Below are 24,352 nucleotides of genomic sequence, written 5' to 3' on the forward strand. Positions count from 1 at the left end.
GCCGCCCCCGCCATCCTGTGCTGCTACACCGCCGCCCTGTCTTCTCTGTCCCAGAGTCTGTCATTGAATCCCAAGGCCCCAGAGATGGCTGACCAGAAAGAGCCACTCAATGTCTGAATGGATGAATCCTCACGTTCACACAAGTGCATTTGTGGAGATGGGAGCAGCAGTTCCTAAACAGACCGTTTTTCAGTTTCGTGTCGTACGCCCTTCAGTGGGTTTCTGGTCAGGTTCTCTGTGTCGGGGCCGTTGGAGTTTCCACTGCCCCTGGGGGCATCACTGTGTGGCCGTAACCGGCGTCCGTGTTCAGAGCTGACTGTATTCGTGATACAGGGAACAGGGCAGGGTCATGGTGTGTGGCTCTGTGTGTGTGAGTGAGTGTGAGAGTGAGCGTGCACACGTGACAAAAGGCTGGGTCTTTTAATGAGCTGCTTCTTTGACCATTGTCTTCCTACAGGTGATGTGTCACCAATCAGCATGTCTCCCATCAGTCAGTCTCAGTTCATTCCACTCGGGGAGATCCTGTGCTTGGCCATCTCGGCAATGAACTCGGCCAGAAAACCTGTCACCCAGGAGGCGCTGACGGAGCACCTGACCACGTGTTTCCCAGGTAACGGGAGGGGACGCAGCCCTTCCCACAGACGTGTGTGCCGCCACTCTGGGACCGCACCTGGGCCCTTCCTCTCAGGAAATGGACTAGGGAAAAAACATTCTTTGCCAGAAGTGACCAGAAACTTTTCTTAGGGCTGTCATTAAAAAGCAGGCACCTCTGTTACTTCAGAGATAAGGGGCCGTCTTCCGGTAGTAGTGTGATGCTTTTTGTAAGCGGCACCGAGAAGACGAAATGCAGTCAGGACCCATGAAGAATGCTGGCAAAGTCCACCAAGGTTCTAGTCAACTTCAATACAACCTTCTTTATTTAAAAAAATTTTTTTATGTTTGTTTATTTTTGAGAGAGAGAGAGACAGAGCATGAGTGGGGGAGGGGCAGGGAGAGAAGGAGACACAGAATCTGAAGCAGGATCCAGGCTCTGAGCTGTCAGCACAGAGCCCCATGCAGAGCTTGAACCCACGGATCGTGAGATCATGACCCGAGCCAAAATCTGATGCTTAACCGAATGAGCCACCCAGGCGCCCCTAACCTTCTTTAAATACGTGATATGTGGGAGCATGTCAGAAAAGTTTAGTCCCAAGGGATTACACTAAAGAGACCGTAAGGTCAGAAATAAACGTATCTCACGTGCTTGTGTCATGGCTTGATGAGTTTTAATCATACGATATTTGATAAGTTAGTTAAGATCTCATTTTAAAAGAAAATAAAATGTTTCCTTTTCTCTTAAATATTATAATAAGAGGGCAGTAGGCCGGCTGCTGTATGACCGGCATTCGATGCCTCCAGCACCAGGAGACGTTAGGACTAGTGATGCGCTGAGGACTGCACGCCCTGTCTCGGGGGGCAGGGGACAGCCCTCCACTCAGCTCCGGGTACTGCCCCCTGCACCCCAAAAATGTCAGACCCTGCCAGAGCTTCAGATCTTCCACTGCTTTTTCAAGAGAATCCGGAAGGTCAACTTCCTGTGATGCCTGTAAATTTCCTTAACGATCGGCCGTTGTGTGTGCGTGCTGTGGGTGTGTGTGCATTTTAACACATGCGTGCCAGCGACTCGCAGGTCCAATAAAACACATTACTGGGCTACCAGTTGGCCAGCTTGGCCTCAACATATACCTGGATGGAAATGGAGCTTACACGAAAAATGAGCCCTTGACACAGTTCTCACTCAGCCTAGAAGAGACCTTGGTGAAACAGGAGCTGTGGGCTGTGTCAGTTCGCTTTGGGTACCAGTCAGAACATGAGTGGCGCACAGCGGTGAGCATCTGTGTCCAGGAGTCAGCTGATCCTGACCGGACCTGCGCAGGTAGCCCTGCCCCACCTGTGCCCTGTCCTCTTTGGAAAAGGGGGACAAGCAGAGGCCTGTTCTCCCAGGGACGACAGGCTGCAGGAGAACAAGTGTGGTTATACGGGGGCTCTTCAGCCTTGCGGTCACACCATACCCACTAACGTTCCATCGGCTAACGCAAACCTGGACAGACTCAAGGTCAAGGTGTAAGAAAATGCATCCCACCCATGGCAGAGGGCAAGAGGACTACTTCTTTTATTAAAATATTCATTTATTGGAGCACCTGGGTGGCTCAGTCCGTTGAGCATCCGACTTCGGCTCAGGTCATGATCTCACGGTTTGTGGGTTCGAGCCCCACATCAGTCTCTGTGCTGACAGCTCAGGGCCTGGAGCCTGTTTCGGATTCTGTGTCTCATTCTCTCTCTGCCCCTCCCCTGCTTGCACTGTCTGTCTGTCTCTCAAAAATAAATAAAAACAAAAAAAATCATTAATTAATTTATTTATTTTGAGGGAAAGCTCCCACACTCGAGTGGAGAAGGGCAGAGAAAGAGAGGGAGAGAGAGAATCCCGAGCTGTCAGCACAGAACCCAAAATGGGGGGGAGGGGGGTCGATCTCACAAACTGTGAGATTATGACCTGAGCTGAGGTCAAGAGCCGGGCACTTCACCGACTGAGCCCCCAGGCGCCCCCAGAAGGGCTTCTTCTAAACTAAATACTCATCTATCATACTGAATCTCCCCACTTTTCCTTTTGCCCCAAAGGCACTTTACATTTCTCTCCCAGTGATTTTTCTTCCTTCTTCAGCTTTCTAATTAACATGGTTTGAAATTATGTGTACTGTTTAAGAACTCTAACACGAACTGACCTTTTGCAACCCATAAACTACCTTAACCTTTCTAACGTTATCTCTGAATATTCTTTACTGTCCGGTTGTCTGTCTTTGTTAACTTAAAGGCAAACCCTTTTCCTGTCAGTGGTCAGATAAGCAGTGTCCCAGGTGAGAGTCATCTAAGGAGACAGGTGCCGTTCACAGAAGTAACGCCCTTGTGAAGAGAGACCCTTCCGATGGCCTTAGACCCGCTCGGCCTCTTCTGACATCAAACGCTCCACCGGCCGTTAAAATCTCTTTTTATGTAACTTCATGAGAGATCACATAGCTTTTCCAAAATTGGTTACACCTCTCTCATTACTGGGCCATGGAATAGAGAATGGAAAGAACCCAGAGCCAAGTATGTAAGAATACATGGTGTAGAATAGCAAAAGAAAATAGTAAATTGCCAAGCAGTTGATTGCAAAATCACTAAGTTGAAATACTTTTGTAGAGAAACTCCTCAGTCACCTGTACTTAGAGGAACAACTGCTTTGCGAACTTTCATGGCACATGAACTTAGATCTCAGAGCCTTGTGGTCAGATGGACCCGGAAGAGCTAGCCTCACCTTTTTCATCTTTGTGACACTGATGACTAATTGGTCAACCCCAGATTGCAGGGGCGCTGTACAAATCTGAGTCTAGGGCAGGGGGTGGCAAACCATGGGTGCAGGCTAAGTGTGGCCCACCGTTTGTGCTTGTAAATAAAGCTTTATTTGGAACTTTGTTGGAACACAGCCTTTCCTATTTGTTCCTGTACTGTCGTTAGCTGCTTATGCGGCAGTTACAGAATTGAATAGTTGGAGCTGGGAGGTCAGATGCCTCACAAAGTAAAACAATTACATTTGGCTCTTAAGGGGAAAAGTTTGCCAGCGACTGGTTTAGGGCATGTAGTAATGATTTAAAACTTCGTTCAGCAATAGCTCCACATTTTATTTTGTTTTATTTTTTAATGTTTATTTATTTTTGAAGAGAGAGAGGGAGACAGAGTTGAGTGGGGGAGAGGCAGAGAGAAAGAGAGACACAGGATTTGAGGCAGGCTCCAGGCTCTGAGCTGACAGTCCAGAGCCTGACACGGGGCTCCAGCTCATGAACCATGAGATCATGGCCTGAGCTAAAGTCGGACACTTAACTGACTGAGCCCCCCCCCCAGGTGCCCCAATAGCCCCATATTTTAAACTAGTGTTTCATAAAATGAGGTTTTGTTTCCTGTCTGTCTTCCTTCTTCCTTCCTTATCTCTCTTCCTTTGTTCTTTTCTTTTCTCCCTTTGATTTTCTTCCTTCCTTGTGCTATCATTTAAAGTACTGCAGAAAAAAACAATTTAGAAACTTAACTACTATTCAAATTCTATTTGAAAATGTATTTTCAAAGACAGTGCTAAAACTCTGGAGGGATTTAAGTATCATATTTATGTGAGGTTTTTTGTCTTAGGGTAAGACTGTTTACTTTTTTACAGCTTACTGCTTGAAAACGTTTTGGAGGCTAACTGAATATCATTAAAACACTTGAATGCTCATATTTAATGTATATGTTATAGGTAAAAAGAATAGTCTAGATTTGGGCCTCTATTTCTGTTTTGGACGTCCATATTCTTTTTTTTTTAAATGTTTATTTTTGAGAGAGAGACAGAGAGACAGAGCATGAGTGGCAGAGGGGCAGAGAGAGAGGTAGACACCGAATCCGAAGCAGGCTTCAGGCTCTGAGCTGTCAGCACAGAGCCCAACGCGGGGCTCACATCCATGAACCGCGAGATCATAACCTGAGCTGAGATCAGAACACTCAACCAACTGAATCACCCAGGCACCCATGGACACCCATATTCTAAAGAAAGTTTTTAGTGAAAAGTCTCCTAGTCAAAATCCCTGACCTACTGAAATGTAAACCCTTTTATCACCTTTCTATCTTTGTTGAGTTTTGGAATTTCCATTACAGAAACAAGAATTTTTTTAAGGTAGAAAAAAGAATAAGTACTTGCTTCTCAGCTAAGTAAGTACTCATCATCCATCCATCTGGAAGGATCACTTAAATCGGACTAGTGCTTGTTGGGTTGTTATGATTGGATCTTCGAAATGCTCACCCTCAGAGAAAGAGACCGAGGGGCTGCTAACGGGGCTGAGGTTGGCTTTCGAATTTGCTAGAGAATATTAACATATATATACATGACTAGGGGATATATATACATTTTTCATATTCTGTCTCCCATCTCATCCCCTTACATCGGTTCTTGGAAATTCTCCGTCAGCCAGTGTTCTTAGCCAACGAGAAGAAATAATCCAGAGAAGCCCATTGAAAGTTTCCATCTAAAATGCTTAACATGTAGAAGGTGTACGTAAATGCGCCATTCCAACAATTTTCGGATTTGTGGGATTAAAGAAATATGTAAGTCTAAGTCACATCGTGCTGTCATGCGGTGTTTTTAGGTCTCTGGTGTTGCTTTGGAAGGTGTAAAGGTGTGGAAAAGGAGAGAAGTTGGGTGTCAGCCTTACTTGGATACAGAATTTATCTTTTTGTTCTTGAAGCCCTCAAAATCCAAATTCATGACGAACTTTGGGAATAGAATCTGGAAGTGGTTGAATGTGCAAACTCTGAAAGACCCCATCACAGCCATCTTTCCCAGGGGGGCCCTGCAGCCCTCTCGTGGAAGTCTGGATTTCAGACAACTGAGGATACAGTCACCTTCATAATAATAGAGGCATCATAAATATCCGTGACCTTCAGTTAAAGCTTTGAAATTCACAGGCAGAAGCGTGGAAGGTGGATTGGACAAGAGATGTTTCTAGCTTGTTTTTTTTTTTTTCAAATTAGACATTGTTTGACGGATACACATAAGAATTCAAGACATGAAGATTTTAGATGTAAATTCTCTTTGGAAACTCGTTCTTATTTTCCATTTATCTGGAGCACTTATTCTAATAGTAAGTAAACATGACGACATTGTGGTCATGATTCTGTATAGTTTTGGAGGTTTTCTGTGATGAGCACTTGTAAGGTCTCCCGTCAGCAAATTCTGTAATACGGTTACGGTTCTGGCTCCTAGTAACAGGTATTCTTCTGGACTACCTCTCAGCTCTCCTTTATTCTGACAGCACAGTAAACTGGTCGGTCATGAACTCTCATATTTTTTTAATGTTTTTTTATTTATGTTTGAGAGAGAGGCAGTGTGAGCAGGGAAGGGTCAGAGAGAGAGGGAGACACAGAATCCGAAGCAGGCTCCAGGCCCTGAGCTGTCAGCACAGAGCCTGATGTGGGGCTCGAACCCACAAACTGTGAGATCATGACCTGAGCCGAAGTCAGAAGCTTAACTGACTGAGCCACCCAGGCGCCCCAGTCATGAACTCCTATAAACGAGGCTTGCCGTGTTCCGGAAAAACTTGTTTCTGATACGGTGTTGCTTGTGAGCAAGCTGCCGTGTAAGATAGAGTTCGTTTTCAGTGTGGATTTGATACCCAGATTGCTTCGCCATGCAACCCAAGTGGCATCATTTGGGAGTCTGTGGTGTGAACGCTGTCTCATCCAGGGCGTTTTAGTCTGTGTCAGTGTGAATGGTGCCCCCCGACTTGTTCAGCAGGAGGCCCTGGTAGGTAGTGGGGCTTAGAAGCCCTTTGAAGTTGCTCCTCTTATATGCGAACATTTTTAAATTTTATGACAGCACTCAAGAATTTCATATATATGGTTTAGGTTATATCACAGATTCATATGGAGTTCATTTTGTGCAGAAACTGTCATAAAATTTTTTGAAATTGTTATACCAGCCTGGACGCCATTTGCGTGAAAACCAGAGTACAGCTCTTAAGAGCAGAGCCCTAGACTAAAGAGAAACTCTGCAGCTCAAAAATTAAGTAATTATACTAAACGATACATTGTTCATAAGCAATGCTGCCTTTCCCACCTCGCCACCACGGACACCTTCTGACGATGGCAACACAGACGGGTGAGTGTGATACGTCACATTCGTGGGCTGATGCTGTCATATCCCACTTCCATGGTTTTGGAAGGATTGGAGGAGCCTGACGTTAGTTTACCCTGCTGTTCTAGGTTGCTGCACAATGTCCTTTGACGGTAATCTGGGTTTCCATGAGCCCTGCTCCAAAGTTGAGACTGGATAGTTCCAGTTCATGGAGCCCCCAGGATATGTGAGGCACTGCTTACCATACTGTAAGCTCATTTAAAAAAATTTATTCATTTATTTATTTTGAAAGAGATAGTGGACGGGAGAGGGGCAGCGAGAAGGAGAGAGAGAGTCCCAAGCAGGCTCCGCACTGTCAGCACAGAGCCAGACGTGGGGCTCAATCCCATGAACCACAAGATCATGACCTGAGCTGAAACCAAGAGTTGGAGGCTTACCTGACTGAGCCACTCAGCCACCCCTGCCTTAAGCTCATTTAAACTCACAACTACACTGTGAGGGCACATGTGGTCATTATCCATATCCTGATGACTGTGGACTGAGGCTCAGAGAGGTTAGGTAAGTTGCCTAAGGTGACACCAGCAGTACCCGCCTGCTTTCTTTCTTTTTTTAAAATAATAGTTTATTGTCAAATTGGTTTCCATATAACACCCAGTGCTTCTCCCCACAAGTGCCCTCCTCGATGACCATCACCCCCTCCTTCCCTCCCCCTCCCCCTTCAGTCCATGGTTCGTTTTCAGTATTCAAGTAGTGTCTTATGATTCGTGTCCCTCTCTCTCCCCAACTCTCTTTCCCCCTTCCCCTCCCCATGGTCCTCTGTTAGGTTTCTCCTTCCTGTTAGACCTATGAGTGCAAACATATGGTATCTGTCCTTCTCCGCCTGACTTATTTCGCTTAGCATGACACCCTCAAGGTCCATCCACTTTCCTACAAATGGCCAGATTTCCTTCTTTCTCATTGCCATGTAGTACTCCATGATGTATATATACCACATTTTCTTGATCCATTCATCAGGTGATGGACATTAGGCTCTTTCCATGATTTGGCTATTGTTGACATTGCTGCTATGAACATTGGGGTACATGTGCCCCTATGCATCAGCATTTCTGTATCCCTTGGGTAAATCCTTAGCAGTGCTATTGCCTAGTTCGAAATTGAAGAAGACACAAAGAAACGGAAAAACATTCCATGCTCACGGATCGGAAGAATAAACATTGTTAAAATGTCATTATTACCCAAAGCAATTTACACATTCCATGCAATCCCCATCAAAGTTGCACCGTGTTCTTCTCAAAGCCAGTACTCACTTTCTAGCATAACCGTAACAAAGTACAGATGGCTTAAACAACAGAAACGTATTTTCTTACGGTTCAGGAAGTGTAGAATCAAGGTATCAGCAGAGTTGGTTGGTCCCTTTCAGGATCTGTGAGGTTAGAAACCGTTCCAGACCTCTCTCCTTGGCAGGTGGATGGACATTTCTACCAGTGTTTCTTCACACTGTCTTCTCTCCCTGCATGTCTCCATGTCCACTTTCCCCTCCTTAGAAGAACATTGGTCATGTTGGACTAGAGCCTACCCTGATGACCTCATTTTGACTGGTTTACTTCTCTAAGGACTCTGTCTTCAAACCAGGTCACCTGCTGAAGTCCAGGGGATTAGGTCTAGCTGGAGGGATGGCATGGTGTGTGGGGTTTTGCATAATTCAACCCCTGCCACCAGCCAACAGTGATGGAGCTGGGGTTTCAGTCCTGCAGTGTGGCCCTGGGCGCCAGGCTTTTGGTCTCCACATTACTCTACCCTTACCATTACTCTACAGATCGAATCACATGAAATTACATTTTTGTGGGTCAGACACTGTTGAATAATGGCAGTATGATTCAAACTGACCTATTTCCAAATCATACCATCCAGATCAAACTAGTCAGTGCTGCTGTCCTCCGGTGTGCCTGGCACTGAGGAATGGAGAATATCCAAGCAATAAGTAAATGTTCTATAACCTGGAGAGTTTATACTCTCAAGAATTTATACTTGTAATTCTGTCTCTTAAGAAAGACAAGGCATCGGGGCGCCTGGGGGGCTCAGTCGGTTAAGCATCCAACTTGGGCTCAGGTCATGACCTCACAGTTTGTGAGTTCAAGTCCCATGTCGGGCTCTGTGCTGACAGATCAGAGCCTGGAGCCCGCTTCTGATTCTGTGTCTCTTCCGCTCTCTGCACCTCCCCCACTTGTGCTCTGTCTCTCTCTGTCTCTCAAAAATAAATAAATATAGAAAGGAAGGAAGGAAAGAAAGAAACACAAAGCAAGCGAAAAGGCATAAACATGCACACAAAACCCTTTGAACACACTATCAGTCATGGTACCGGGAAGTATCTGGCATTTTCTTCTGGAATTTCTACTCTAATGAATACGGCATTTTCGGACTCAGTGACCAGACAGATGTAGAAGCTTCTAGGTTTTCACAGATGCACTTATTAGGGCTCTCTGGTTGTGAGTTAGAAAAACTACCTCCATCCTGCTGACTTAGTCCAAAAGGAGAACGTTCTCACCCAGACTTCATGAATAATGTAGTCATAACCTGAAGGTAATGATTTCAGAATTGGAGAGTACATCATGAACGGTGGTCAAGTCTAATTGCCCTTTTATGTGACTTACAAAGTTAAGTTTATTAAGTAAGATTAATCTTGAAGAATGAGTGTATAAAGTAGCTTCAAGTGTATATGGTGGCCTCTGTGTATGTCCTGTTGGTTTTTGATTTCCAAGTTAGCTCTTCCAACCCACCGCCATTGTTTTCTGTATTGAGCAAGGCTTTTCTGTAAATGTATATTATATCATGCAAAGCATTTTTCATCTTTCCCTTCTTTAAAAAAAAACTGCCTTTTCAAGGCTCTGTTTAGGAAAGACTGTGTCACAGCGGTAGCAATCTCACTGCACCGGACCTCTGTTCTCTCTTCCCGAGTGTCTTTGAATCCTGCTGGCTTGCCATGCGATGTTATGGTGAAGCTTGGCAAAAGTCGTAGAATTTTGTCTTAGTTTGGGCTGCTGTAAAAAATCCCATAGGCCAGGCGGCTTAAGCAACAGACATTTATTTCTCATGATCCTGGAGGCTGGGAGCTCTGAGAACAAGGCACCTGCAGATCTGGTGTTCGGGGCGGGCCCTCTTCCTGGCTGGAAGCCGGCCGTGTCCTCACATGGTGGAGGGTGGGGAGCTCTGGTCTCTTCCTCTTCTGACAAGGGCGCATCTTGAGGGCCCCACCCTCACACCCCAGATTAGGATTTGCACATATGAATGTTTTGGGGGGATACAAACGTTCGGTCCATAGCAGATTCTGAAAAATCGAGAACCGACAACAAGGCCCCTCTACATTCTCACGAGTGTGTTCCTTTGGTTTTTAGGTGTCCCCACCCCAAGCCAAGAGATTCTCCGGCACACGCTGAACACGCTGGTGCGGGAGAGGAAGATCTACCCCACTCCGGATGGCTACTTCATCGTGACGCCGCAGACTTACTTCATCACTCCTTCTCTCATAAGAACTAACAGTAAATGGTACCATTTGGACGAGCGGATACCTGACAGGTCTCAGTGTACCTCCCCGCAACCCGGGACCGTCACGCCGTCCGCCTCAGGCTGCGTCAGGGAAAGAACGTTGCCGAGAAACCACTGCGACTCTTGCCACTGCTGCAGAGAAGACGTGCATAGCATGCACGCCTCGACGCTGCAGAGGAGACCCGCCAAGGACTGCAAAGACCCCTACTGTCCCCCTTCGCTCTGCCAGGCCCCCCCCACCGACAAGAGCAAAAGCACCGTCAACTTTTCGTACAAGACGGAAACTCTCTCGAAACCTAAAGATGGCGAAAAGCAGTCCAAAAAATTTGGGCTGAAGTTATTCCGGCTGAGTTTTAAAAAAGATAAGACCAAACAGCTAGCCAACTTTTCTGCCCAGTTTCCTCCCGAGGAGTGGCCCCTGCGTGACGAAGACACGCCAGCTACTATCCCGAGGGAGGTGGAAATGGAAATCATTAGGCGTATTAACCCGGACCTGACCGTGGAAAACGTCATGAGGCACACTGCACTAATGAAGAAACTTGAAGAAGAGAAAGCGCATCGGAGCAAAGCCGGGTCCTCTGCCCATCACAGCGGAAGGAGTAAAAAGAGTAGGACTCATCGAAAGTCCCACGGGAAGTCCCGGTCCCACAGCAAGACGCGCGTGTCTAAGGGAGACCCCTCGGACGGTTCTCATCTGGACACCCCAGGTGACAGAGAGTATGACTTTCGTGACCCGCTTACCAGGGCCTCCAGGGAGGGCTGCTTCATCATCGAACACAAAGGAGATAACTTCATCATGCACAGCAACACGGACGTGATCGAGTCTCACTTCCCCATGACACCAGAATGGGACGTGTCTGGGGAACTGGCCAAAAGGAGAACTGAGATGCCTTTTCCTGAACCTTCCAGGGGAAGCTCCCACTCAAAAGTGCACCGAAGCCACAGCCATACCCAGGACCGAAGGTCCAGGAATGAGAGATCCAACAAAGCCAAGGAGAGATCCAGATCAATGGATAACTCAAAGGGCCCGCTGGGTGCTTCTTCTCTGGGGACCCCCGAAGACCTGGCTGAGGGCTGTAGCCAAGACGACCAAACCCCCAGCCAGTCCTACATGGATGACAGCACGTTAAGGCCTGCACAAGCAATTGGTCATCAAAGGGCTCATGTTTCGTCCGCGAGCTATAAAGAGGTGTGTATTCCAGAAATAGTCAGTGGCAGCAAGGAGCCTTCCAGTGCTTGTAGCCTCTTGGAGCCAGGCAAACCACCTGAGAGTTTGCCATCCTATGGGGAACTCAACTCTTGTCCAACGAAAACAGCTACAGATGACTATTTCCAGTGCAACACCTCCAGCGAGACGGTCCTCACGGCACCATCGCCTCTGGGGAAGACTAAAGAGGACCATGACACCCTGACTCTGGCGGAAGGGGTAAAAAAGCTGCCTCTGTCCGACAGGCAGGCCCCGCATTCATCCCGGGAGCCTGTAGGGCACAAGGAGGAGTCACCAAAAGGGCCAGGTGGGGGCCCAGCTGTCCCGGGCGCAGTGGCAGAAGGGATCGCCAATGGACGCCTCGTCCAGCACCACAGCGCGGAGCCCAGCAGCCTGGACAAGAGGAAAGAGATATTCAGCAAAGACACACTGTTCAAACCTCTTCACAGCACCTTGTCTGTAAACAGCTATCACAAATCGAGCCTGTCCCTCCTCAAATCTCTCCCGAAGACACCTGCCGACACACTGCCGGGCCGATGCGAGAAGCTGGAGCCCTCCCTGGGGACCTCAGTGGCACCTGCCGTGCCTGGTTCCCAGCGTCAGCAGGAGTCCGGGGGGAACCAGGAAGCCTCTTTTGACTATTACAATGTCTCTGATGATGACGACTCTGAGGAAGGAGCCAACAAAAACACGGAGGAGGAGAAAAACAGAGATGATGTAGGCACCATGCAGTGGCTCCTTGAGAGGGAGAAGGAAAGAGACTTACAGAGGAAATTTGAGAAGAACCTCACCCTCCTTGCCCCAAAAGAAAGCGACAGCAGCAGCACCCAGAGGGCCACCCATTCGGCGCGCCTCGACAGCATGGACAGCAGCAGTATCACCGTGGACAGTGGATTCAACTCCCCACGGTAGGGAGAGGCATCCCTTCACTCATACACACACACACACACACACACACCCACCCACCCACCCACCCACCCACCTACCTACCTACCTACCTACCTACCAGGGCCTGGGGCTTTATGCAAATACCTTGAAATGGTTTTGATTTCACAGTTTTAGTTCTGTGAATGCGGGTGAGGGTTGCGTGAGCTGCATCGTTAACAACCTGTTTCTGACTTCTTTTTCAGGAATTGAAACCCATGTTTCTGCAGCTGTAGAAATCACCAATCTGGACTGGTGGGTTGGCTCCCTCCCTCAAACTGGCATCAGGCCAATCTAACTAGGACCAACATTTTCCAGTATTTTTCTGCTGTGTGTATATTGCCCCCCCCCCACCATGCCAGTAAAAGAAGGGTTTTGATTTTGTTTTTAGGTCCTCAAAGATAGTAACTTTTGGAATAGAATGAGTGGTCAGTAGTCAGTTGGGGGTTGGGTGGTAAATTTGTTGACTCAAGGACAGGGGCCCCTCTAGTGGGAATGACAGATCTCAGCGCCTTTCTGGGGGCTCCAGTGCCTGTTGCCACAGCAGCCCTCACTCTGGGCGCCCCCTTCCCCTCTTTGCTCATACACGTCAGGCCCACAGAGAAATGTAGCCTTGTGTCTCTAGCAGAAAGATGAGAGGCCCTTCGTCCATTAGATGAAAACGTGTGCCTACACTTTTCTGTCTCCTCCTGCAGAATTGATAAGGCCCACTGAGGCACTCTAATAACAGCTGGTAATTCAGCAGAGGGTTAACAGAGTGTGTAATGCCTGAGGGGCGTGTCCCGCACACTAAGGGGGTTCAGGGCTTAAGAAATCTAAAGAGAATCTATGCAACCTCCTTTTTTTTCCTCCTTAACTCTTCCTTCTCCTCCAAAAGCAACTGGGGACCTAATCTTGCTTCTGAATTCTACTCCAGATTGGTGACTCTGAGATGCAGAAATACTACTGGGAGGTTGACATTTCTCTTGAGTTACGATTCCCAAGATTCTGTGATATGTTTTATCATTTTAACAAGTACACAGATATGACTACATGCTTCATACATTATTTTAATTATTACGAATTCAGTGTAGTTCTGTTGTGATTTCACTTTACTCTGGATAATTTGGGGATGGAGCATTGCTAAATCAGAATTGGGAATCGTTAATCTGTCTGTCCCATATTAGACCTTTATTATTTCTTAAAGGGCTAGTTCTTGATTATGATGATGATGATTTTTGCCATGTAACCTTTTTTTTCCCAAGTTAACACGTGTGTGGGAGTCTAATGTCTAAGCAAACCACAGAGATGTGCCCTGGCTGAAGACGGTATGAGGCCAGGAGCCCCACATCTCCTCTGCCTGTCCCTTGAGGAGCCCTAACTGAGCTCAGGGGGCCACGGCACTCAGTCTGAAAACTACTAGTCTACCTATTAATGGCTTTTCTAAAATACAACTTTTGCTGAGTATTTTTTAAGCCCCAAATCAAATCAAATGTATGCTTTTCTTTCTATTTCTGTCTTCTGCTCTTTTTTTTCTCTTGACTTTCTAACCGTGGGCACAAGAGAGGCATATTGAAGGTTTGTAATTGATGGTGGACGTTCAAAACCGTCGCATGTGGAAGGTGTGGTTTATTTTGCCTGTACCTTATGTTCGACTACTGCTTACCAAGTAGACTCTGCCTGCACAGTGCTTTACACCCCACAGTTTTCAGCCCCGCACAGTGCCCGCTTGGCCCTCGAACCTCCACAGAGCGAAGCCTGCGGTGCTCCAGAGACTGTTGCTAAGAGGACACTGAGCGTAGCTCAGTGGGTTCTAACTCAGAAGCCTATGCAGTGCCGAAAGGTTTCCGGTGTGCGGGCTGATAGACACATTCATGAAATCGTTGAACGAGTCTCGCCACAGAATATATTGTTTTATCTCTAAATTTGAGATGCAGGGTATAGAATTTATGAATAGGACTCTTTCGTGAAATAAGTTTTATTTCCATTTCTTTAATAACGTATTGAAGGTTAAACGCTCTGACCTGGGAGGAGGTAAGATCACTCTGAGGAGACAGCCTTCTCACATTTAGGAATGTGTCCGTCCACTACACTTAGGGAGATTTTCTCTATAGGAATACGTAGACTGCCCGTAAACTTCACGCAGTTAGATAATCTACAGAACAATTCCTGATGTCACCCTTTTCTTATTTAATCCTTTAGCTAGAAGTTAGGTCGACATTTTTTTTTTTTACCATTCCTGTTTTTAAAGTGTATTATCTATACACCTCAATTGACTAGGTTGTTTTCTGATGCTGAGTAGGGTCTGGGAAGGAGGATGGTTGAGTTATAGGGAGGTTTACTCCCCGACATGAAGAGTATGGTAGCCATAGAGCATTACGAGGCTGCTCCCTCTCCGTTGTCATGAGAGACAGAAGTCTTAAGTGGGCCATCTACTCGAATCTTCCAGTACTTAATTCATGGGGCAACCAAGACCCAACAACAATAACAACAATAATAATAAAAAGAAAAGACCAAGCAAGGTGATTTCCACACTCCCAGCTTTCAGTGCTGGCTCACAAGTCATGTTCAGCCAGATTTCCAAAATTCTTTAGTCGCTTTTGTTGGGAACTACAGGGTTTGGAAAAGGGGGGAAAACAAGGTAGAAGCTTCAACTGTGCTAGGAGCCCTGATATTGAACAGGAAACATCTTGACCTAAAAAACCTGCTATTTCAAATCTGAGGCCAAAAACTGGTTTGATAAACACAAGGTGAAAATCAGGTATCGAAGCCAGGGAGGTAGGTGTCTGCATACCGCGCTGTGGGGCACGGGGCCAGCAGGGCGCTCTCCGCCCGGGCACCGGCCGCACAGCGTCTTGGTTCGCCTCTTCTGCTTATAAAATCTTAAAATCTTATATTTAAGGTTGCCCTCCACTATGGCTTTCTTTTTCAAGAAAGTAAGAGCATTTACGTTTAAGGAATATCTTTACTGTGAACGCCCTATCCCCATCAGCTTTCTCAGGATCACATCCAGAGCCGTCATTACGAGTACCACGCACCCTGCCCTCATGACTGTGGCGGTAATGAAATAGATCCCTCTGGAGAAACTGGAGTTCTGTATATATTATCACTACTAATGACTCTGGCAAAGGCGGTCAGAGGCGTCTCAGAGCCCTGCTCCCAACTTAGATGATCTCTGGGAGTGATGTATGTTTATGGTGTCTAGCGTGCCTGAAAAGCTGGTTGAAAACATTTAAGCTGGTTAAAAGTCCTTTGGACCTTAAAGTGCACTTTGCCCTAGAAAAGATGTCATTTAGCCATGTATGGATTCTGAAACCAACTAATCATAGCTACTTAATTCATTGGAGGCCAGACGTACAACCGAAATAACGATGCGTACCTAGCTTTTTCATGTACAGCTCCCTCGATGCATATTTTTTCTTCACAATCACTCTGTGAGGAGGTGCGTCCCATAACCCTCCCTGTTTTAGAGATGAGAAAATCAAGTACTATAAAAAAATTGCTATCACAATTAAGAAGGATACTCAAAGAACGTGTCAGGAAATCTTTGGGGTTCTGCGTGTTGATTACCCTCCTTCCTTCCTCCACCTGACTCCATGCCTCAGTTGCGGTGCTGGAAAGCCACTGATGCGTTTTCTTAGGAAAGGTGTAAGGTAGATAAGTAGGTGAGTCTAGCATTTTCCATCCCTTTGGTGCTGATGTTTTGGCGTAGTCTTTAGGTACGCTCAGATCTACTATAAGCACAACGAAAGAACTTGATTTACTTCTGTGAACATATTAATCTGTGGACATTCACTGTGCAGTCAAGGAAGGTCCAGTTGTCCTTTTGGTAGTCGACGAACAGACTTCCTTTTAAACAGTTCCCTGCTTACCTGGCTCCTGGACGAGAAGCAAACTCAAGGCCACAAGGGGTTGGGATGAAATAATCCCTTCTCTAGGAAGTTCAGGCAGGGCCCCCCTGCCCAGAGTTTGCATTCACAGCCCTTCACTTTGACAAAAGACCCTGCGTTAGTAATGGCCTTTCTTCCTCTGAAAGCAAAAGTTTTCTTCGGATTTCCTTCAGTTTGCAGAAACAGGTACAAATGTAGGTCTTCTGTAAATGTGAAGAGGCATCAGTACAAACATTAGGAAAGCAGGTGCATACTTTTAGAGCCATTTCGGCCTATGAAAGGTTTCATGGGAGCATCCTACTGTCAGATAGTGGGGGAAAACCTGCGTAGGGTCCAGACAATTGGTGTTCTTTCCGTACAGGACTGGAAGAGAGATGGTGAGGTTGTGCACTGCAGTACTTTGACCTGTTGACCGGTTTCGGCAGGCTTACATCAGGGATGGGGGCCAACTCTCATAGATTATTTTCTAAACTTTGAATCTGTCCAGTAGGGTGGATGAATACTTTGAGTGTCTTTGTGGTTGCTTCAATCTCTTTGTAAACTAAGCTTCTTATTACCATTTTGAAGAGCTCGGACATAGAACCTGTTCAGTTCCTATCAGTCAGGCCAAGGAATCTCATTTCTAATGCTATCGCCCTACACACTTAAAACGTTAATGTTCCGAATCTCTTGGAACAATAAAACAAATTCAAGAGTTTCTAACTTAGAAAAACTGAAAGAGAAATAGAAATACCAAATTCCTTTGAATCACCTCTACTCTGAAAACATAAAATATTTTTACCAAAGGGAAAGTGGGGATGTAAACTTCACAAATGAATGAGGAAAATCTGAGAGCCCTTTTCTGGAAATGTAATGTATTTCCATGAAAGTGTTAAGATTGGGAACAGAGGTCCCCAGGGCTTTAAGAAGAATTGTATTCCCGTCAGTGTGGCAGATTAGCTAGCGGCACGCCGGAAGTCCGACCAGAGTCAAGATCTGCTAATCAGGACTGAAAACAGAATCACTAGGGGCAAAATCGAGTTTATTCAAGAGCAGTTTTATCAATGAATTTCCAGCCTGAAATGAAGTCGTTACATATATGTATTTAGGAGGATTCTTTTCTCCGATGAACGTGATAGCCATCTAGCACATCAAGTTTGGAAGTGGTTTCCTTGACTGGGCAGGGAAGGGGAAAACGGTTTCAATGCATGTAGCTGGATGAAAAGCCATCCTTTGGGGTTCCGTTTCCTGTAACGTGTGTATGTGAAAGCTTCTGGAGCCCACGCTGGTGGGGCGTATGTGACTAATCAGTGTGAGATAGGGCATGTATGACATCACGAACCGACAGAAGAAACCCATTAACTGCGTCATGTGCTCTTCCTCTGGGGCTCCAGAGATAATTATTTATGTTTAAAACAAAACAAAACAAACCCTTTTTACTCTTTTAGCACTCGGGAGAGCCTGGCTTCCAACACGTCAAGCATTGTTGAAAGTAACCGCCGTCAGAACGTTACCTTGAGCCCGGTGCACGGTGGGGCCGGACCGGCTTTCAGCTTCCGAGCGAGCACGGACCCCGCGACAAACGAAGCTGAGAAATTACAGAAACCTTCCAGCTGCTTGCAGGCTTCTGTCACTAGCGTGTGACGGTCACTCTGCCTCAGATCTCCCGGCTCCTTCCGACACAGCCAAGTTTACGACACTGGGACTGATGTTTACATCTTGGGAAAGACGAGCATCTCGACCACAGTTTTTGTGTTTACTTAAACTGTGCTGCTAAGTAGGCTAGGGCAAAAACACACAAAAATCTTTCTTTCGGAGTATTGCTTTTCACATGTATGGCTCTGTAGCAACCGACTAGCAGTGGTAGGGGTGATATGTAACTTTTGCTTCACTACTTGTAACTGAGCACACAAAGGAAAGTCTAGACACTGTAAGTGTGATACGCATTCCAATGTCATGAAGTTGCCAATCCCGTTTCTAAATGCCACAGATGTGTGTTGCTCCCAGTCTGTGGTCAGAGGGTGCCACGGAACTGATCCTTGCCACTTCCAAAAAGAAAAAAACAAAAAAAGCATAAGCCACCACAAAATGTCAAATGCGAGGGTCCACCTTGAGGGAGGTTCGTGTCGGACCGACCAGAAGGGACCCCAGCCCCGTGTGTGGGAGTTGGTCATGCACCAGTCGTTTCTCACTGTGAGTTTTCGTGACACGGTTTTGCAGGAGCCCGTGGAAGTGTGTCAGAAAGGGTCATGGTCGAAATTCTGGGAGTGTCTGTTTTCAGGATTTTGTTTTTACGTGTAACAGATGCTTGTCTGATTTTTTTAACCTTCCATCATCACAAACAGGAATATAGGCCTTTGATTCTGAAGCGGACGAAGGAAGGGGACCCCCAGCCCGGCTGGGGCACGGCACTGGGGGATGGAAGGGGGAAATGTGGACTCTTAACCGGTGTTAATCAAATATTCAAGGGAGATAATTTCCTCCTTGTGATACTTAGGATGATCCTATCTTACTATAATAGATAACGATAATTAGTTTGTTTAAAAGCAAAATGTTCTTTGTGATACAAATGAAGAGAATGGCCTTGGGGGTGTTATTCTTTCTAATGGAAGGACATTAATCTATTTTATGTAGTTTTAAATAGAATGCCTAAATTAGGCTGCAGGAGATCATTTTTAGTGGTTATAGGAAAGAGCAGATTTAAGGAGAGTTGAACTTCAGGCCTTTTATTCCTGGAAAGATATCTATAGAGAAAACTTTAAAAAATAATTTTTGATGAGAACTATACATGTGCCCACATACTTACCAACGGAATGTGCTCATTCTGCAAGTACGGTCTAATCCGAACTTGGATCCCCTGAAATTTATCAGAATGACAATTATGCATACATGAACTATGCCAGAGTGTTGTTTACAGATAACTTTGTAACCAATTGCAGGAGGCCATTTGAGGTGGATGTATAGTTATCAGCCGAACTTATTCCAAAATGGTTTGTCAACATTTTGCTTTGGTTTATGATGTCACGTTGAATACGAAAAAGACTCTAAGCATTAAAGGGATTACAAATAATCGGGCTTCCACTTTACAGAAAAGAGACACTTCAAAGTTCCCCCCCCCCATTTTATTCTTTGGGAACCCTGGACTAAATGTGTAGATGATGAAAAGGTATTTGCAGAAAGGTTACATATGACACAAGTAAAGTCTGGCAGGAAGGTTTATTTGGTTTGGTGGCATGTGATGGTTTGGAGCCATATAACATAAAATAATGTATCCAAAAATAAATCTAAAGTCTTTCCACCTCAGACTTCAGTGAGCGGCATAAAAAATGTGTGAAACATTTCTGCTTCAGCATTAGCTTCAGTCACTAAGGATCTGTGTAAAGAACACAGCCCTGGCCATAGTTGGACTGATTCTTGCGTTTTCAGGTATTTGCAAGTTTCATTGGGTCAAATTTGACCCATAAGGCTTAGATACCTTTTTTTTATGCTTATAATGAAACGTAAGCACGTTTCTTGGTAAGCCCCTATACCACTAAAATGTTTAAGTCAGTTGGCTTTGAATCTCATGCTTTATTTCTTCCAAGGCATGCCCTGATTGCTCAGAAATGAACTATTTGTCTCATTGCTTAAATATGTCCAGAAGGAATGATAATGTATCTAATAGACTATACACAGAGTCCATTTCCTTGGGGAATTGTATACCATACGATTACTAAATTCTTCTGTCTAAATTCGTTTTTCTTCCCCCCCCCCCCAGAAAAACCTGCTCGCAAGTGTTGAATCATACTATCAGCTCATAAATAATGTAACCATTGAAACAATACATCAGCCTCTAGTTGATCCTCTGAAAGTGGCCATTATTATAATCAAATGCTGTGTGGACAGGAAAAGAAAGCATTACCCTTTAAGAGAAGCTTTAAAATATGACTTTATCCATAGTTCACAAGAAATAGGTTTACAGAAGACGTTATTCAAATAAAACGTGTATGCTATTAGCCCGATGCTGTTGGGGTAACATGATTTTAAAAACAACCAGAAACTCCCTTAGACCTGGAGCCATTAGCGTAGAAAAGATGGGCTTTAAAAACGACACGATGTTAGGCAGACGTTCCATGCGGAAATATCCCCGTCTGAATCTAATCAGGATTCTCGGATGGCGGAGGAGTGAGGCGGCAGGAAGCGTGATGCAGACGTGACCCGAGATGGTCAACGGCGGGCTTCTCCGTGACCCCAGTGCTCGGCTCGCGCCAAGGTTGCCCGCACCCGTTTCCCCCCTGCGCTGATAGCTTTGTGTTCTGTGGCTGCTTATCTAGTCTCCGCTTAGAGTTTCTCAGCTGAAAGGTTTACAAAGCTGAATCTGGTTGAATCTCTGTGTAGCGTTCAACCTGAAAGGGTCAACCCATCTGTCGGCATTTTGCACACATATGTATTATTATGATACAGCATATTACTTTATGGTAATTTTTATTTTTACATAGAACTACCTCCATAAATTTGATGAAGCGGCAGCAGTGTGTTCAAGTGTGTTGTTCAGAGAAGCAAAGTTGAAAACTTTCGTAAACATTCGGCCATAGCGTTCTGTGTGTGTGTCAGTGACTGCCCCTGTGGGCTCGTGACTTTTCCATGGCCGTGGTTTTGTTTTACGGCATTATTTTGCTTTCAGATGTAAACCTGTCTCTCCTCCTCTCTTTCCCACAAAAGCACACTCAATTTGGTTAGGAACGAAAGGAAGTTTAAATTTCTTGTCTTTCCACCGCCCTCCCCCTCCCCCCTTCTCTGCTAAGAGTTCTCTCTGGCAAAGAGCAGATCAGTAAACATAGTTTAGCAACCTCTTTACTCCTGTAAGAATCCGATTGGAATTCTAGGTTTTCGGTAACAGAAGTCTCACCAGAAATGTGGACCGTGCCAGCTCTGAAGTACTTTGGGCCTCGCTGCCTCCGCGCGCTCGCCACCATATCAAGCCCAAACTTCATATTAATTAAAAGAGCAGCGCTGCGGACTCGCCTCGTGTGTTAAATCACTTGTATCCATTTTCTCTATTTTGCACATCTCAGGGGACCTTACTGAGCATATGAGAAGGGGGGTGCCACCAAATAGAGAAAACAAACAAAAGAGCCAAATGGGGACCAAGCAGGATAAAAATACCAAATTACTGCTTCTCTGATATGGCAAAGGGCAAGTTCAGGAAGCATACATTGAAAGTTAATCTAAAGTAATGATGATCTGAACACCAGCTGTTCCCAAGTCTCCCTTTCTTAGAGCCCAGCCAGCAGTTTGAAGACGTAAATTTAAATTATATCGCAATCGCCATGGGGAAGGGGGGAAAAACCTGTTTGATGAAAAGGAAAGGAAAGCACTGTGCGCTTTTTTAGGTTGGCACAGCTCTGTAAAACCTTACCCAGGACAGACCACTTATTGCCACCAAGTGTACTTGAAGATAACGTTTTTAACTTAAATTATAGGCATATTGCTCACAATCCAATAGGGAACCTATTTTGAAAAGTCTCACCATTTGTAACATGGGCAGTATTCGGAGCTTGATTAAAAGCCAACAATAAACTATCATGACTTTGCCCGCTCATTTTGGGATCTCAAAGTGCTTCCAAAGCATTCAGATTGGCAAACAATTAACAAAGCAGGTCCTATTTGTAATCCCCATACTTGAAATGGACAAACAGAAGGAGTGACTTAAGGTGACCCAGAAACTCAGTGGCAGCTACCCGTGATCTATTTTCTATCTGTTTGATAGACCATCCTGAGAAATCACTAAATACAATGCTATTTTTTTCTGATGTGTGCTAATAAAGTTGAAGAAAACATACAACTGTACACTTTTGTCCATTTTCATTCAAAAAGTTCAGGGCGTTTGAAATTTTACAAAACCCACCCAATGCCATTGTGATCAGAGGAAGATCCCAGACAGACACTCTTGTTTACAGTTTCAAACTGGGCTTCTGTAATTCCTGTGCTGAAACACCGTCTTTCAGGCACACGCGCTCCTGGCCGTGGAAGGTGCTGAAACAGAAATCGCAATTTAAACCTTTATCAAGTACTCTTCACAGTGCTGCTTTGAGCACAATAGAAATTCAGTACAATGTATTGATTCCTACCTGGAAGAATCTGGATTTCCCAGGGAGCTCGTCTAGTTCCAAGGGTTTTCTCAAACTAGGAGATATCAGATCAGATCCTTGCTGGGGAACCTTCCCCAATGCCACGGGCCAGTCACAGAACCAGCCAGCATCTTGCCGTCAGGGGACAGCGGCCCCCAGGCAGAAGTGATCCCTTCTTTCCTGTCCCCATGTCCCCCTCCCCAGTACTGTCTTGCCCATTCTCTTCTGTCCACGAGCCATGCTTCTGCATGTGTTTGGGGCTCAGGAGGCCAGGACACAGGAAGAACAAATCCAAAAGCATGGAAACCATTGTTTTGCTTTGGGTTAATAAAATATGGGCAGGAAGGAGATTACAATTGGTCTGATCTTTGCCAAGTAAGATAAAAGAATCAGCTGTCACTCTGTCATTCTCCCAGAAGGTTCTACAGTTTTAAGGATACATCTAATATTTTCCCATAGATTTTTATTTAGGAGACATTTCATAAATTATATATATGAAAAAGTTCATGATTAAATTTCCCGGTGTGTTGAAATAGGCCTTGGCATCTCCCTGATTGAGTTAATCTCTGCGTCATCTTCAGCAGCATCCCAGAGAGAGATTCCCCAGTGACTGCTCCTCCAACACATAATCCGGTGTTTTTACAGTTGTCCTATGACTTACAGTTGCTGATCTGCAAGGCTGAGAATTCTACAAGGCTCATGGGGGACCAAACCTTCTTACGATTGTATATTATCAGTTATAGGGCTTTAACTGATCATTGTTGGCTTCAAAAGTGAACATACACACACATACACGCGTGCGCACCCACACACCCTGCCAACGAGGGAAGGGGGAGTTCCCAAGTGAGGCAGCGATGACTCTGGAAGCAAACAGAAGGCCAGAGGCTTGGCTGGTTAGGGTACAGCCTACACCTCCCTGTCCAGAGGCTGACCTTGGCACCCCCGTTCACTGCTCCCACCAAAAAGAGGTACCAAATCTGAGATCCGAGAACTCCTCCAGGGTCAGTCCTCTGCAGTTACGGAAAATTCATGAAGTACGTACTCAGCAGCTCCGTGCCCGCCTTTCCTCGGAAGCCCTCTCCCCCTGTCCCCGTCCCGTTCCCCCGCCTGGATACTGAGGCACCACCCCCGTTTCCACACTGGAAGGGCAAACTAGTGTGTGGCATTGTGCACACATGATGGGTTAAGACTAGGGCTGCCCTAGGGTCACCTTCATGTAAGTATTGACAGCTACAAATTAAGGTCCTTAGAGTAGTTGACATAGATACTACTTTCTAGAAGAGAATTAAATTTCAACGTTCAGTTTAAAGGGATCATAATTCTGCAGGTATCTTTCTCTGAGTGACTGAATGTGACTATTGCATTAGGGTAAATGAATTAAGAAGTGCAAGTGGGATTTACTGTATGTTAGAAAGGAGTTTTGCAGCCAAGACTGCCTTGAATAAAATGTGTTTGCACTGAAAAAAAAACTTTAAATTACTTGGTCTCTGGTTGCTGTAAAGGTCATCCAAGATGGATGTTCTGTTTATATTGTATAGTATTTCATATGAAATAATTACAGTTCATGAAATGTCTTCCCTAATGTTACTGATTTATGACAGCACATTTGTAACTTGGTTTCTATCGTGCCGGTGTGCCATATTGTAAATGATGGTGACTGTCATGCTTAGTATAATAACTTAAAAGGAAAAAAAAGCACAGGGATTTTTGTAAGTCTATATTTGAAAGTCCCTCCATATGGTAATATTGTGTTCATGTTGTTTATGTAGTGTTGTGTGAAATATCCATTTTGGATTGTGTTACTTTTTAAGATATTAAATAACATTTGGTTATATGTCTAAGTGGATTTTTTTTTGGTACTTGAATGAAAATACTTGAGGTGAGACCAATTTATTGCTCTCCGCAATTAATAGGGGTTCGTAACAAAATTTTTATTGCGCAGCCTTTGTGATCAGAGCTTTCAAATGAAAACAACGGACCTGGCAAATATCGAGTCAGAATCTTTTTCCAGGAATGTTGAAAAAGAACACATTTGGGAGCAGCTATT

General features: G+C 45.3%; 1 protein-coding gene across 7 annotated transcripts in view; it reads left to right on the plus strand.

Annotated features, from left to right (window-relative positions):
- The window catches only part of STOX2 (storkhead box 2), a 263,796-nt gene extending 239,657 nt beyond the window's left edge, over positions 1 to 24,139 (plus strand). For 6 of the 7 annotated variants that reach the window (XM_029934356.1, XM_029934329.1, XM_029934336.1 and 3 more), the window contains 3 exons: positions 458 to 610; positions 10,066 to 12,331; positions 17,644 to 24,139. In XM_029934356.1, coding sequence (XP_029790216.1) covers positions 478 to 610; positions 10,066 to 12,331; positions 17,644 to 17,839 — 2,595 coding nt within the window. In that variant the 5' untranslated portion in view covers positions 458 to 477 and the 3' untranslated portion in view covers positions 17,840 to 24,139. Of the gene's footprint in view, positions 1 to 457; positions 611 to 10,065; positions 12,332 to 12,553; positions 12,603 to 17,643 lie in introns of all 7 variants that reach the window. The other variant, XM_029934363.1, reaches the window with a different exon arrangement.
- Positions 24,140 to 24,352: the final 213 nt, after the last annotated feature.

Source organism: Suricata suricatta, chromosome 1 (assembly GCF_006229205.1).
Source record: "Suricata suricatta isolate VVHF042 chromosome 1, meerkat_22Aug2017_6uvM2_HiC, whole genome shotgun sequence".
Lineage (NCBI taxonomy): Eukaryota > Metazoa > Chordata > Mammalia > Carnivora > Herpestidae > Suricata > Suricata suricatta.